Raw genomic sequence first — 14,460 nt, forward strand, 5'->3', positions numbered from 1 at the left:
GATACTGCAGTGTACTGCAAGCAAAGCACTAGGAACATATAAAAGACTGAAGTTAATGCTATTTCTCGCCTCCAAGTCCTCCGAGACTCCTCCCAGCATCACTACATTTTCCCTCTTATGTAGTAGCTGTAGCAAAAGACGTTCTCATAGGACGTGCGCAGATGTTGAACCACCACAAAGTAGGACATCCTGGATACCGTGGACACCACCTTCGCGAACATTAACAGTCTCGAGGTCAAGCTGAAAAACGAAAAGAACGATACATCATCTAGGTTGGTATGTGTAACAAAGCTATGGTAAATCACGATTTAAGTGCATCCATATCTGCATTGTCCTGCAGAATTTGGGTCCCGGTTAGATGTGAGGCATCTCCGTACCGGACAACAGTAGACCCAATCCTCTGTTCTGATCCAGATCCAATCGTGCTATATTCCACCACCGATAAACTAGCATTAGGTATTCTCGGTGAAGCTTCTAACAGATCTTCGGTGCACTCCAACACCCCAGTCGCTATCATGAACTTGAAAAATGATTTTATAAGCCATCCATGCGATGTAACCAGAATGTTTCGACATCTTCCGTCAGGATTATCGGCAAGTGATGAGATGTATGGAACAATCTCGCGATTATACCACCCGGCGGATCGCTCGACCATGGCTTCGATGGGTTCAAGAGAAGGTTCACTTGGTTTCGTTGGTCCCTTGGTTCCTTGTAACTTCCCCATGAACTTTGAGGCGACCCCACATAATGGTGAGTCTCAGGATCACTGCCAGGGAGTTACAAACGCATAACTTACCCTCTCTCTCAGATCTTGATCTTTCACCAAAATGACATCGGAATGATGCTGCAGAATTATCTCAGCCGTCTGCAATCAACATAGTACATTTTAGATTTGATCAATTTTAGTGCCTCTCAAGAAACGTACCTTGGAAGCTCTTGAAAGATCGCTCGTGAAAGCTTTGTCGAAATGGATCGCCTTCAACGCTTCTCCAGTCATAGCGGCCTGAGTTTCTCCTAGATCATTGAGCTGGGAATCAGCTTGACCTTGGATAATTCTTGCACGGTTCCACTCGGTCTCCCCGTGTCGGATCACATATAAACGAGCGATTACCGTCATGATTGGCCTAGTGGGGGTGAAAGAGGGCAAGGTTGGCAAACAACGCAGGGGCACAGATACGAACGTAATATGGTCTCACCGGCACCGGAAACATCCTATCAACGCATCACCCCAACATATTCCTACGATTTGCGACAAGTTGAAAGTCAAAAATAATCATGCTGAGTGAATTTCTTATCTCACCAAATAGCATCAAACATCTGCTTATTCCTGATATGTATAGCACCCCTATCTGGTGAAAGCCACGACAGCGGGAGACTGGAGATTCATTTAGAAAAATACAACACTATATACAATGTTACAGAATTATTACATAGGTACTGTCTTGAATGCATATGTGGAAAAGGATTTTGACAGTTAACGTACTTCGCTTGTCTAGAGCTCATCGCCGGCGCTTTTCGTCTTCTCCCCGCCCCATTTAATGCTTTCGGCAGCGCCTTTCACCTTCTCATCAAATCCTTGTTCCTGTACCTTCCTCTTTGCACACTCAGCATAATCGCCATCCTTGCCTTTCGCATCATGATCGCCCTTCTGAGAGCACCAATGCCACGCGCTATCTTTCTTATCCTCCGCGTAAGCACGGGCATCACTAGTCTTCTCGGAGGCGTAGTGCAAATGGCCACTTAGGAGCTAATGAAGAGTCAGTTCGAACGAGGAAACAGTCGCACGTAAACCAACCTCGAGAATTCTGGCCAATCTATCCTCCACCGCGCCAACGCCACTGTTAATGATCTCATTCAGCTTTGTGAAGATTGTCTCAGCACGGTTAGATGTCTGGACCCAGCGGATGCGAGTCTCCTCTGCAATATATGAATACCAAATAGAGCAGATGAAAATCTAGACACGTACGCAATAACCCGGGTCTATTCGTGGGGAGTGCAGCTTCGCTGACACCACGCTCGCGAAGGTAAGCACGTAACCGAGCATCCGGCCACACGAGATATGCAGCAGTGCGCGCAGAAACGTCGTTATATCTAAATAGGATGTCAACACATATCAAAGCGCGTCGGAGGAATGGTACGCACTGCTTATCGATCAAGCTCACCAACTCATCACGCTTTTTTTGCGCAAAGTTTCTATCATCAGTGTATCCGTGTTGAGAAAGCCATCGACGAATGTCTGAATCGTTCCAAGCATCCCATACACTATCGGAGGCAGAAGCGTAGTTGTCCCTGTAAAGTGATTAGGATCTGGCAAAAGATGAAGGCGCACTACTGACTCGACCATATTTACCAGTTCATCACGTTTCTTTTGTGCGTCACTATCGAGGAGACCATGCTTGACGAGCCAAGACTTCAGTTCACTGTCAGACCAAACACTCCAAACCTTGTCGGGTGAGGAGTAATAATACTTCTTCATCTCCCCAAGTAAGGTGGAGCGTGATGCAGTATCGGAAGGTGAAAGAAGGTTATGCGAAACCAGCCATTCGCGCTTCAAAACATGTCAAGAGAATCCACAACTCTGAAGCAGGTATATACATACCACATACGAGTCGCTCCAGACGTTCCATACTGGCTCTACAGCTGTACGACAATAGTCGTTGGCGAGTTTGGTGAGCTCAGCATGGGTGCTAGCCTTTCTAGCTTCAACTACTCCGTGATCTTCGAGCCAAGATCTGAGATGGCTATCATCCCAAGCTGAGTATACATAGTCCCTGCTGTCGTCGAAAGCACGACCAACATCATGGGTAGCCTGAGCTACGATGCTGCTCGCGCTTTGAGACGCGTGGTATAATGTATCTGTAGCATCGGAGTATGCAGAAGTGGCGGTTTCAGATGCAAGGGAAGAGTAGTATGATGCGGCGTTGACATAGGAGCGATGCTTCTGTTTAGCAAGCAAAAGAAGCTGTTCGCGGGGTCCAGAAGGTGCTACCACACCATGCTCGAGCAGAAATGCTCTCAATTTGCTCTCGTCCCAGGTGTCGAAGGAATTCTCCTGCAAGTCCTGGAATGCGTGCTGAGCACGAGTATATCTATCGTAGCTCCATTGCCTGCTTGCGTCAGCGTATGCACGAGACTGTTCAGCAAACGACGGGGGTGGAGGAGGGGGAGAAGCCCAGTTCGCCGCTACGAGGTCGTGAAGCTGAGACTGATCAAAATGAGAGGGGACCTTAATGTGGTGGTCTTCAAGCCAGGAGTGCAAATCAGAATGAGACCATTTGTCATATTCAGGGTCAGAGCCAAACCAGCTCGATGCGTATGCTGAACCGATGAGGAGAATAACATAGACAGAACGTCTGAAGTACATGTTTGTGTTGAAGGAGGAGCAGAAAGGATAATGGGGGAGCACGTACTTATAGGAGCTCTGATTGAGATGACGTCAGTAACACCAAGTTCATGACACATTGGGCTCCAAATAAAACGGAACCAACCTTTACTAGTGCAATTTCGATCAAATTCTTCACAGCCATTCTCTTCGCAGACTTGAACCAGAGCGATGACATGTGACAAGCCGCCGCATCAAGGGATCACATCGATCACAAGTTTACTTTTCACTAGAGTTCGTTCGGCCCTGCCGACCTTCACCTTGCTCCGTGGCATGCGATTTTTCTCGGTAGCTTGTTCTTCGGGGGAGTAGACACCATATAGACTCATTCGATGCAGCAAGCGCTACGAGAAAACCACATCGAATATTGAATGTCAGAGGGTGTGTACAAACAACAGCTAGGCGGTTCAATGATAGTACAACCCTAGTTTGGGATGAGAAATAATCACGTGATCACATGTGCGGAGCAAAATGATGCCTCATAGTACAGAGTTTAGTTGGTATCGATATCGAGCCTACATTCTATTTTAAGGGTAGGAATGATGGCAATAAAATCGCCCTGCTGCTCCGGCGGTGGTACCACTACAGCGTCGAAAATCAGGATCTCCAGGGGACATTTCGACCGTTTTAGAAACGTCAGCAACTCTTCATGAGGGGACGACAACAATCCATAGCGAATTTCGAGGGTGCGCAACTTAGGGAGTGTGAGTGCTTTGAACAGTATAGGGAGTGGGTTAGATTCGACGCGCCCGGGACAAATAATGCACAAGGATCGAAGATTCGCATGCGTAAACCTCATGCACTGAACACGAGTATCCATGGACACTGGTTGACTTAAGATAAGCTCGCACGAGGAGAGGTTGGGACATAGAAAGAGGAAATGGAACACATTTCGCGGACGAATGGCGATCTCGACGTGTGTTAGGTGGGTCCATGCAGGATCGAGAGAATGTAAACAGTCCGGGCCAAATATCCGGTCTATGATCTTGAGACTATGCACAGTGGATGGTAGCTGCGAGAGAGATTGTGCAATGGCTGAAGCATCGAACCAGTCGCCAAAGCATACGGTAAGCTCCTGGAGTCCTGCAGGGAGGTCTTCTAGCAAATGTTCTGGTTCAACGTCGTCCCAGAATACGATATCAAGAGATGAGACTCGGCTCATGTAAGGTTGAACAAGCTGTCGTAATTTGGCCGTCCCACCTTCGGCGTATCCAGGGCGGAGTTGTAACGAGAGTGGATAATCTTGTGATCGCTTGAGCCATGAATCATAGTAGAAAACTGACCGCTTCCACTCGGTGCGGTCATCGTCGACGTCAAAAGAGAGTTTGCACCACAAGTTGGCCATGCCCTCAGTAACGTCCCTCCATCGGCGGCATACTCTAGCTAACTGCATGGGAGACGGGTTTGATCTGCGGCTCAGATGATCGCTGTCCATAAGATAGTAGTCAAAAATCTTGGACAAAACTTTAGTTGGAGAGCGCTCGAGAGCCGATCGAAGTCCCTTGTCCAGGTTCGCCGACTCAATGATTTTGTCCTGCTTTTTCGCAAGCTGCTGGCCAAGGTCTTTTGTTTTATCCATGACAGGATGCGCGAGGTCCAAGGTCTCGTGCGAGACCACGTCCAACTCTTGATGTCGTTCAGTAATAATGGCATTGATATCCTGGTCTTTGAGCTCCAGGGCAGAGCGACTAAACTTTCGTGACCTGCAATACGGGGTACCAAGGCCTGGGATCTTATCATCATCAATATGGCATCAGTTCTGATACATCTGAAATAGAGAATGAATAAACAGACTGGTATGACCACTCGTGAATGCATCAGCTAAAACGAAACGATTGACGATTGTCATGACACCAGTACTGGTAATTTGCGGAATTGATCACTCACTATATTTCGTGGTGCATCTGGGACGTCGACTCCCCAGTTTGCTGTCATCTTCTGGACTTTCTGCATGCTGTTTGCTAGAGCCGAGTGGAGAGAAAAGGTTGACTTAAGTATGTTCGAGGGGGACAAAGATCTTAGACGGTGAAATGCACAAAGCCATCCTTGCCGATCTTTAATGTTCTATGTTTTAGACAACACAACACATGGAGAATAAGCAACAAAGACCCGGACCATAATGATGCATGACGTTGCGTTGGAAGTTCGAACTTGGAAACTGAGTGGATTAGTATTACTCCCGACTCCCACGATAAATGGTAACTGTACCAACGACATTAATCCTTCCTCTCTTGACACACCGGCGGTTTTGGAGTTTTGCACTATGCAAGATTTGTTTTGAAATGTTAATGATAAAGTTAGCATTCTTACTATACATTTTGACACAGTAAAAATGAAAAAATTGGATGAGTGGATAAATCTTGGGCGAAATTCTACATTTTATGAGTCATTTTGACATTGTAAAAGAAAGACATTTAACCGACAGCAAGATCTGAAGAAAAATGATCGAACATTTTGATTCAAATCTTATATCGGGGTAAAATTCCTTTCCAACAGGTAAAATGTGTTTTATTCAAATTTTCCTCAAATCTCACCCCATGTAAAATTTGAATCAAAATGTTCGATCATTTTTCTTCAGATCTTGCTGTCGGTTAAATGTCTTTCTTTTACAATGTCAAAATGATTCATAAAATGTAGAATTTCGCCCCCACTCATCCAATTTTTCCATTTTTACTGTGTCAAAATGTATAGTAAAAATGCCAACTTTATCATTAACATTTCAAAACAAATCTTGCATAGTGCGAAACTCCAAAACCGCCGGTGTGTGAGTACGTTCATCGTTAATCGTATCTTTTGCCTGATAGTTTGACTTTGATTCCTCATGTGCTTAGTTCGAAGTTAAGCGAGCTACATCGAGGTACTCAGGTACATGTGCTTGACCTAGAATTCATATTGATATGTATAGGCCCCTCATTCATTCCGCCATGATTCTGCCTCGAATCACTTTACGAGAGCGAGGACGATGGGACGACCTTGTGCTGGTAAACGTTCGTAGCCTTGTCAATAGAAAGGCCACGCAGGTGGTGGACCCGGCCGCATCAGAATGGAGCTCCTGATAGACATATTGGAAATTGAGCAATTTGAAAGATGGCACAGCTGCTTGCTATAGGCCAGTACCAGAACACTGCAGCTGCCGGTATATCGCACCGAGTAAACATGGTGTCTTTGTAGGCATGGTGGTCGGTCGTACTTAACAGCTACATCTCGGCCAAAGACGATTTCGGACCAGACGCTGACGTCGCTGAGAACAAAATCAAGCGCCAACCAGCTTTCGTCGAGGGTTACTAGCGGCACAAGAGGACATGCCATCACAAAAATTGCTCAACTCAGACAAGGCCATGTATGGTCATGCCTACGGTATCAGGGCTGCCAGGTATATCAGCTGCCGGCCCAGGTATGTCTTGTCATCCTAGGGAATGTTAACTTCGATCAACATGTGCATCTACGTCGTACTTCAGCTTGTGACATTGTTCACCGTGTAGATAATTCAGACATAGTAAATCATTCAGATATATCCATGTAATCCATTGTATTTTGTATCTATACGATGCAACAAGAACATAAAATACAGTGTAATGTATGAAAACGCGAGTCGATGTAGTGTAGAGTCCCTAAAAAGCATGCATCAGGAAGACGACGAGAATGTGAGTCGCGAGGTATGAGTCCATGACGAACGCGCAAAAACATGAAAGCGCGGGAACTGAGTGAAAACGAGTCCTGCAATCGAAGATATGAGTACTAGACCAACAAGTCAACAGAGAGCAGACCATGCATCCAAAGTTGGCGGGTGGAATGAGAGCGTTCGAACTGAATGCCAAGAAACTTCATGATAGGCCCCAAGTTCTTGATCCCGAAGCGGTGAGCGATTCGGCCTTTGACGTACATGAGGAAAGGTTTCGTGCTTCGAATAGCAACATGCGCGTGCTCCTCAATGCACGCATTCGCCATGACCTCCGACATGTCAGTGTTCGGCTCGATGTCAGTGATATCCTCTGGAAGTCCCTCTAGGTTTTCAACTGCAACCACCCCCTCACGAAGTGAGTTCTCAGCGGCACGGTCTGCTCGGTTGTGACGGAGAGCCATCAGGCGGGCCTTTGAAGCTGCAAGCTCATCCGCATATGACTGCCCTGCTGGTGTGGGGATGCGTGCGCAAGAGGAACGACGAGGCGCAGTGGATGAAGAGGTTGGAACTGGCACTGAGGGAGGTGGGACAGCCGGAGGAGTCGAGACTGGGACAGTAAGTTCACACACACCTACTGAGAGTGAGACATGGCCGCAATACCATCAGCATTGGGTCAGCAGGCCAAAATATGAGGTCACACACCCACTGAGTGAGACATGGCTACAGCACCATCAGCGTCGAAACATTCTGGCCAGCTATTGAGATACTGCGATGGGAGCTTCTTCCGCAAAAGCTACATCAAGGATAGCATTTGATACGGCGTGGGGAGGGATCTAAGACATGAACTGAAACACACATGTGACAAATAGATACCCTTGGTAGTGATGGACTTACTTCTTTAGCTTCCGGAAGTGCGCCTAGACTTACACTTTATTTAACAATGATTGGTAGCCAGTTTGTCGTGGACCGAGCTCCTCGCGGGGGTCCTCCTGATACTTGTCTGATTCTGAATGATGATGCCGGTAACTTGTTGTTGACGAGAACCTTGATGGAAACAGTATTTGTAGAATCCACACCCCCCAAAGTAGCTTGTGACTTACCCTTTCTGAAACATATTTGCTCGTGCCATAGCCAAGACCTACTGCGACCCCTGCCGTGTCATACCATAGACTGTCGAAAATATGAGTATCGGTTCGACGGTGTGGGCTGGGATTGCGGATAGAGGGTCGATGCAGCGAACTTGAAAGTTAGGGAAGGGATGGAAGCCCATTTGCCATGAGGGTAAGACATCACTGAGGCCACAGTGAGGCGTTGGAATGGAAGTAGTGCGCATATACTCACCTAATGAATGCGGATACGCTATGTGGAGAGTCTAGAGATAGTAAGTACACTGTATGAGAAGGGGTGGACTGAGCTACTAAGTGTTACCTTGAACAGAAATACTATGACCAATAGCCGCAAGGGTGGTGGTGGTGGTGGTGGTGGTGGTGGGAAGAGCAGTGGGTAAGTACCGGTTGAAGAGTTGCTCGAGTTCAACTTGTTGGGGGCAAGCGGCGGCCGCAAGCCCAACCCCAATGTTCGCGCAAAAGTGGCAAAGTGGCAAAGGGTACCAAACAAAGGACTTAGAGAAAATCGAGCGTGCGTAGATCTCGTCGACAATGTATTGCATATATCATGTAGATACAGACACATCGCAGACGCACGTCATTATGAGGTATCTATATCAGGTCGGGATGTCGCCGACATGACCTGACAGTGACTTGTCAAGCGCTGTGGCGCACAACAGTCTCAATCGGGTAACATCTTAGTTAAGCAATTTTTGTGATGGCAGGAAACCACTGAGCTGAACAAAGACAAGTTTGTATTCGAGGGCATTCGAGGGCCGCTGGCGCCGTTACAATAATGCTGCCGTATCGGCACCCTTTCTAGAGACGCAAGGTTCTAATGCTTCCACCTGGCTTGCGGCTGTCTTCTTGCCATCATGCAAGGTCTGATTTCGGAAGACGAGGCCTACTATGTACTTTCATACGGTGTATAAACCTGGAGCAAGTCTTTTAAAACAATTCCGAATCTTTGTACCAGCCACTACAAGCTTTATTTGAGTCAACAGTAACTCCTGCACTGGCACCTACTGGCACTATCCAATATGATACATCTCCACTCCTGGAAAATCAATCATCGCTTACTTGCGCTCACTTCTGGTGATCAAATATCAACTTATGCGGTGTAGAAACAACAATATTGAGAGGAACTAATGAAGCTCCTGACTGTATCTGTAAATGTTGTAAGGTCGCGCGTTGCCTAGTCTGCTATACTTGAGACGACAAGTGCGTTCGACCCTAAAGGGGAAGCGAGTGCTAGTGCTGCCGCAGTCCAGTCCCGAACCAAGGTTCGAACCCGAACCTTTGTGGACTGGACCGATGGTTCAGTCACGGGTCCGTTATTTCTCCTGGACCGAACCCCCTGATAGGTTCTAGGTTCGGCATTATCCTAGTCCACGTGAACCGGTCCAGACGCGTCTAGACCGGTTCGAACCTAACGCTGTGCTACTTCGGCGAAGCCTCACGTTTTGGGTGAGGCATTCTATTCAAGTATCGTGCTTGCCCATCTTTACTGTCTTCTGCCTTCTCCCGTGTTCTTCTCTCTTCTCGGCGTCTTCAGCAATGCGACTCACTAACGTGCTGGTAAGTTTACAACTAGTTTGTTGTCCATCACAATTGGTTGCTACTAGTTGCTAACTTCTCATGTCATTTATCGCAGAATGTACTGTCCGTGCTTGCGATTCACCATAATTATTTTCTGCCATGCTTTGGCACCTCTGAGTTGGCAATCTTGCCACTGGTTCGAACTTCGGTGTTTTATGATGCGGAATGTTCACGTCTCGGCGTTTTAAGGTGCGCAACGGTTTTGAATTTAGTTAAAATACACTAATGTGTTGCACAAGTTCGGCAACCATGTCGTCCGCACGTCGCGCTGACGGCTCACTGAAAGATGCCACTGAGATAGTTTGGTACAACGACGCTGATGATGACTCCCCAATACCCCCTCCCCCTCTCCCTCCCCCCCCTGCGCACAACGGCACTCTTAACTCTTTCATACGCCGTTCGGGTCGAGCCACCAAACCTACGAAGAAGATCCGGGAGACTGCTAGCAGTGTCCCGGCCAAACGGTCAGCTGCAGGACCTCCTCAAGGTGCCCCTGCACCCAAACGTAATATTACATAGTTCAATATGTATGATAACACTAGTACTTCCTCGCAGACTCCTGTAGGGCCGTCTGTTACTGCACCTCCCTCACTTGCTCGCCAAGGCTCGTATGGCCATAACTGGATGCGCAACTCTGTGAAATCACGTATTGTGAATGATACAGCCACGCGAAGGCCTCGTCAAGAACTCGAGGACTATCTGGACGCACCGCTTGAGGATGTTGACAATGTAGTGGCCTGGTGGGGGGTATGTCTCATTGTTTTATTCGTGTTGCTTGCATACTAACAAACTTTCAAGCACCATTCTGTGCAATACCCGACTGTCTCCCGCATCGCGAAGGACTACCTGGCCATTCAGGGCTCGGCTGTTGCGTCCGAGCGAGCGTTTTCAAGCGGCGGCATTACTGGGACCGCACGTCGCGGCAGCTTGCAACCAACAACATTCGAGGCTCTTCAATTGCTCAAGAGTGCATACCGTCAAGGGCATATCTCTGCGACAGCCCAGGCTGAGTTTGTCGCTCCGTATGATAACCGCATTGTGAAGGAAGGGTCCTAGTAGCTATTGACACTGTACACATTGTTTTTTTTTGCAAATTGAAGCAACGGTTCGAGGGTTCGAACGCGTCCTGAACCCGAACCGAACTCTTGCGAATGCGTTCGAAGGGGTCCAGTCCTAGGTTCAGCCATCTGGCCTGAACCTGACCAATGGTCGAGTTCGGGGTTCGCAGATATAGGGCAATGAACCCGACCGAACCGAACTTCGGCACCACTAGCGAGTGCAGCAAGGATCTAGTAGTGCGCGCCGAAGGCGCTACTGGTTGGCTGACGCGAAGCGCGAGAAAGCGCGCAGGTGCGCGCGAGGCGCGGGAAAGCGAAGGTACGCGCGAGGCGCGGGAAGCGCGCGCGCGCGTGAGTGGAAACAAGTGAGAGTAAGAGTGAGTTTGCTTAAGTGGTGATTAGATACTAGACAAGAGATACGAGCGCGAGGTGTCAAAGAATAGATTTCTACTATGTCCTCCTAGGTAGTATGTGGGTGGTAAGTGTGAGGTAGAGTTCAAAGTTCGAAAGTTCCTTTCAGTATGTAATGCTGGTGCTTATATGGCGCGCCTAAGCGCTGTCATGCAGAGCCGAATCACTACCGAGTAAGGTATGTAAAGATATATGTATGTAAGTAAGGGTCCATGATATAAATAAAGGTGGAATGATATGTAAATAAGGGAAATGGAAATACACGCACTAGAGAGCTTGGTGGACAGTGGATGGATGCTTCCAGAAGGCTGGTGCTATAGGGCGACCAAGCGCGGGAAAGCGCGCGCGCGTATACATCGTAAAGCGCGGGAATGGTGCGCGGGAAAGCTGCGCCTCATATAGGGATAGCTGCAGATAGCACACAGAATGGTGCTGCAAGTTCGTGCAATGAACTCCCTAGTGAAAAGTGCCATATCACACCATGAGAGGCATGAGTCTCTACAGCGGTACTCGTCACCTCAGCGCTAACAACCAATCGTTGCGGAATTCCAGCATGTATCCTGGACCAGCCTCGGCCAGCATTCACAGGCGGAAGTCTAATGGCATATTTCGCCCGTTTTTGGGGGTCAGGAGTCAGAAGCGTGTTTCCTGAACCAACTGCTGCATGGGTGAGCTATGTGTGCATGTCCATTCCTTCCTCATGATCATGGGGAACTTAATATCTATGAGCCCCAACAGATCCATTAGAGAAGTAGAAGTAGCTTCCAAGATTGCAGAGTAGTAAGTATTGTTGACGATTCAAAATAATGCATATACCCTGACGAATATGGTGGATCTTTGGTGACGGTTCGATTTGTCATCATGCCGCATACATTTTTCATAGTCCGCTGTTCATATTGTTGTATATCCAGAGTATTAATTGCAATCTGTCACAGTCGAGTGACGCACAAATGTACCGCAACTGTAGTCCCGATCGACTGATTGCACTTCCTTAACTGGGCTGCCAGTGGATCCTCATTGATGCATCCGTGGTGCGTTGTTCACGGAACATACTATGGAGTTGAGGTGAGTGCATTGCCTGCCAAAGGGACACTGGTCTTGGCCGAGGACTCATTCAAACCCTCGGACAGAGTCTCGCGTGCTTTCAAAAGGTGGATAAAACTCTTCTCTTATCATATTCAAGTTGCTTTCACGCTTCAGACAGATGCCGAATATGTTTGGACACAATGGTCGAGTTCCTGCTCGTGAGTAGCACATATGTGCTAGTACTTCATGTGAAACTGATATATCTCATTCAACAGCTCCTGATGCTCTCATCAGACTGATAATTGAGGATTTTGTTGCAAAAGGGTACAATAACCCCGAGATTGTAACTCGGCTTCGTAGGTATTATGATACTGATGCATATAATGTTTCGTGAGTTGTTTATTTTCTTCCAGTCAAAAGCACACCTTACATATCTTCTCCGTTTATAGGATTGACCTCCTGAAAAAGCGGTGCTCTCAGTGGGGACTGAAATCTGCGCGTGGACAAGCCCACACCATTACAAGCATAGGTCCGGCTATTGAGCGTGTACGAGCACGCTTCCCAAAGCAAGGTTCGCATGACATGAGACAGACTCTCATACATGAAGAGAAGATCATTGTTTCGAGGTGCACAGTCTTTTTGGTCATATTTCTGCATTATGATGTGGAGGTTTTGCCAACAGAAAGTTAATTCTTCGCTACATGAATCTTTATCATCCGGAAGATATTCAAGCTCGCAAGAGTCGGCGCCTGAAGAGAAGTATATACTGGACAGCGGGTGTCAACGATATTTGGGTATTCAATCAGCATGACAAGTGGCGACGCTTTCAGCTATATCTTCACATTGCAATCGAGCCGTTTTCAGGACGTGTACTCTGGCTCAAGATTTGGTGGACAAACCGTAACCCCCGCCTTATTTGTGGGTGGTATTGTGATACTGTAGAAACTCTTGGCGGTGAGCATGGCCCTCTCACTGTATATATGACTTGTAAACTGTGACCTGGTTTCTCTAGCTATGCCCCTTGTAACGCAGAGCGACCCTGGAAGCGAAAACAACAGCATTGCCAATGGTCATACCTTACTTTGTCACATGCAAGATCCAACACTGGCCCATACGTTGCAGCACAAATTCAAGGGTCAACATCGCAACATCAAGCCCAAGATATTTTGGAGTCAGCTCCGATGACACTGGACCCCAGGATTTGAAGATATTCTTGATTATGGTATTAATAATGGAATCTATAATCCCGATGATGCCTTGGAAAGGTAGCAGTACCCCATTGACTACTTCTCTTCTCGCTGAGTGCTGAACACATCTGAAAGGCTTGTTTTTCATTATGTCTTCATTCCGTGGCTACAGCATGAACTTGACCTCTTTGCTGAAAAGTCTAATAATGTCAAACCTCGTCACAATATTCACAAGATCCTCCCACATGGCCGTCCAAACGACATCTTCTATCACGCCGAAGATTTTGAGTCTTGTGACTTCTCGGTGAGTATTGGCTATTGTGGATCTCATCAATTTGTAATACTCAAAGACATCATCCTTCTACTAGGTGAAAGTTGACCGCACTATGCTTGATGCTGTATGACAGACATATGCTGTCCCTGACCATCCTGTCTTTTGTTTGGTACCGCACGACTTTTCTCAGCAGGCTTCTGCTTTCATGGCGGAGCTGGGCACACGTCTGGAACATCTATGCTGATCTACTGATGTGTTTCCGTTTGATCGAGGAGGAGGAACAGATTTGCGAGCTTCTCGCTGCGCAACCTCCACTTCCTTGTGATGGTGATAAGATGCTCGGGAGCGAGGACTTGCCTATTGTAGATTTGCCACCATTTGTCGAAGGCAACGGCCCTGGTGGCGAGAATAACTCAGATGCTGAGGAGGAGCAGTCAGATGATGCGTCGTCTGATTTCTATGAGTTTGACTGGACAGACGATGAACCTTGATATAATTTTGTATGTTACTATGACTATATGTGTATAAACTATCATAGCCAGCGGTTGCAAATACTATTTGTGTCATGAAGGACTTTTCACCATGACTTTGAACGCTGTGATTGATGATTGACTCTGGGTCCAATGATTTGATGTGCACTTCGATGGAACATTGCAATCCTTCAATTCATTGGCTGATCTGCAAGTGCCAACTGGCAGTATATAGAGCCAGAAAAATGATGTTCCATCATCACCGAGTCCAAGGCTCTGCTGCTCCAAAGTCTTTTCCACTGCTCCAAAGTCTTTTCTGCTGCTC

The 14,460-nt window shown here is 47.3% G+C and overlaps 5 protein-coding genes across 5 annotated transcripts; 2 read left to right on the top strand and 3 right to left on the bottom strand.

The window, feature by feature from the left end:
- Positions 1 to 14: 14 nt before the first annotated feature.
- Positions 15 to 1,346, bottom strand: HD556DRAFT_1319387 (phosphoglycerate mutase-like protein). The gene is made up of 3 exons (XM_041301283.1): positions 926 to 1,346; positions 797 to 865; positions 15 to 727 (listed from the first exon to the last, which is right to left on the bottom strand). The coding sequence occupies exons 1-3, from the start codon at positions 1,115 to 1,117 to the stop codon at positions 302 to 304; spliced, it is 687 nt and encodes a 228-aa protein (XP_041167978.1). The 5' UTR covers positions 1,118 to 1,346; the 3' UTR covers positions 15 to 301.
- On the bottom strand, positions 1,345 to 3,778 carry HD556DRAFT_1319390 (uncharacterized protein). The gene is made up of 6 exons (XM_041301284.1): positions 2,600 to 3,778; positions 2,337 to 2,548; positions 2,143 to 2,289; positions 1,967 to 2,091; positions 1,796 to 1,917; positions 1,345 to 1,747 (listed from the first exon to the last, which is right to left on the bottom strand). The coding sequence occupies exons 1-6, from the start codon at positions 3,362 to 3,364 to the stop codon at positions 1,493 to 1,495; spliced, it is 1,626 nt and encodes a 541-aa protein (XP_041167979.1). The 5' UTR covers positions 3,365 to 3,778; the 3' UTR covers positions 1,345 to 1,492.
- Positions 3,779 to 3,816: 38 nt separating this feature from the next.
- Positions 3,817 to 5,292, bottom strand: HD556DRAFT_1319394 (uncharacterized protein). The gene is made up of 2 exons (XM_041301285.1): positions 5,177 to 5,292; positions 3,817 to 5,114 (listed from the first exon to the last, which is right to left on the bottom strand). The coding sequence occupies exons 1-2, from the start codon at positions 5,198 to 5,200 to the stop codon at positions 3,876 to 3,878; spliced, it is 1,263 nt and encodes a 420-aa protein (XP_041167980.1). The 5' UTR covers positions 5,201 to 5,292; the 3' UTR covers positions 3,817 to 3,875.
- Positions 5,293 to 6,065: 773 nt separating this feature from the next.
- HD556DRAFT_1302646 (uncharacterized protein) lies at positions 6,066 to 7,766 on the top strand (the record flags this gene model as incomplete). The annotated part of the gene is made up of 9 exons (XM_041299520.1): positions 6,066 to 6,146; positions 6,214 to 6,239; positions 6,288 to 6,369; positions 6,479 to 6,549; positions 6,651 to 6,776; positions 6,954 to 7,026; positions 7,391 to 7,419; positions 7,469 to 7,619; positions 7,671 to 7,766. 9 exons carry the CDS (start codon positions 6,066 to 6,068, stop codon positions 7,764 to 7,766), a joined length of 735 nt encoding a protein of 244 aa, XP_041167981.1.
- Positions 7,767 to 12,391: 4,625 nt separating this feature from the next.
- Positions 12,392 to 14,156, top strand: HD556DRAFT_1428420 (uncharacterized protein; the record flags this gene model as incomplete). The annotated part of the gene is made up of 8 exons (XM_041304707.1): positions 12,392 to 12,422; positions 12,480 to 12,594; positions 12,654 to 12,830; positions 12,887 to 13,158; positions 13,217 to 13,375; positions 13,403 to 13,469; positions 13,527 to 13,695; positions 13,767 to 14,156. The coding sequence occupies 8 exons, from the start codon at positions 12,392 to 12,394 to the stop codon at positions 14,154 to 14,156; spliced, it is 1,380 nt and encodes a 459-aa protein (XP_041167982.1).
- Positions 14,157 to 14,460: the final 304 nt, after the last annotated feature.

Source organism: Suillus plorans (assembly GCF_016647745.1).
Source record: "Suillus plorans strain S12 chromosome Unknown HD556scaffold_1, whole genome shotgun sequence".
NCBI classification, from domain to species: Eukaryota; Fungi; Basidiomycota; class Agaricomycetes; order Boletales; family Suillaceae; genus Suillus; species Suillus plorans.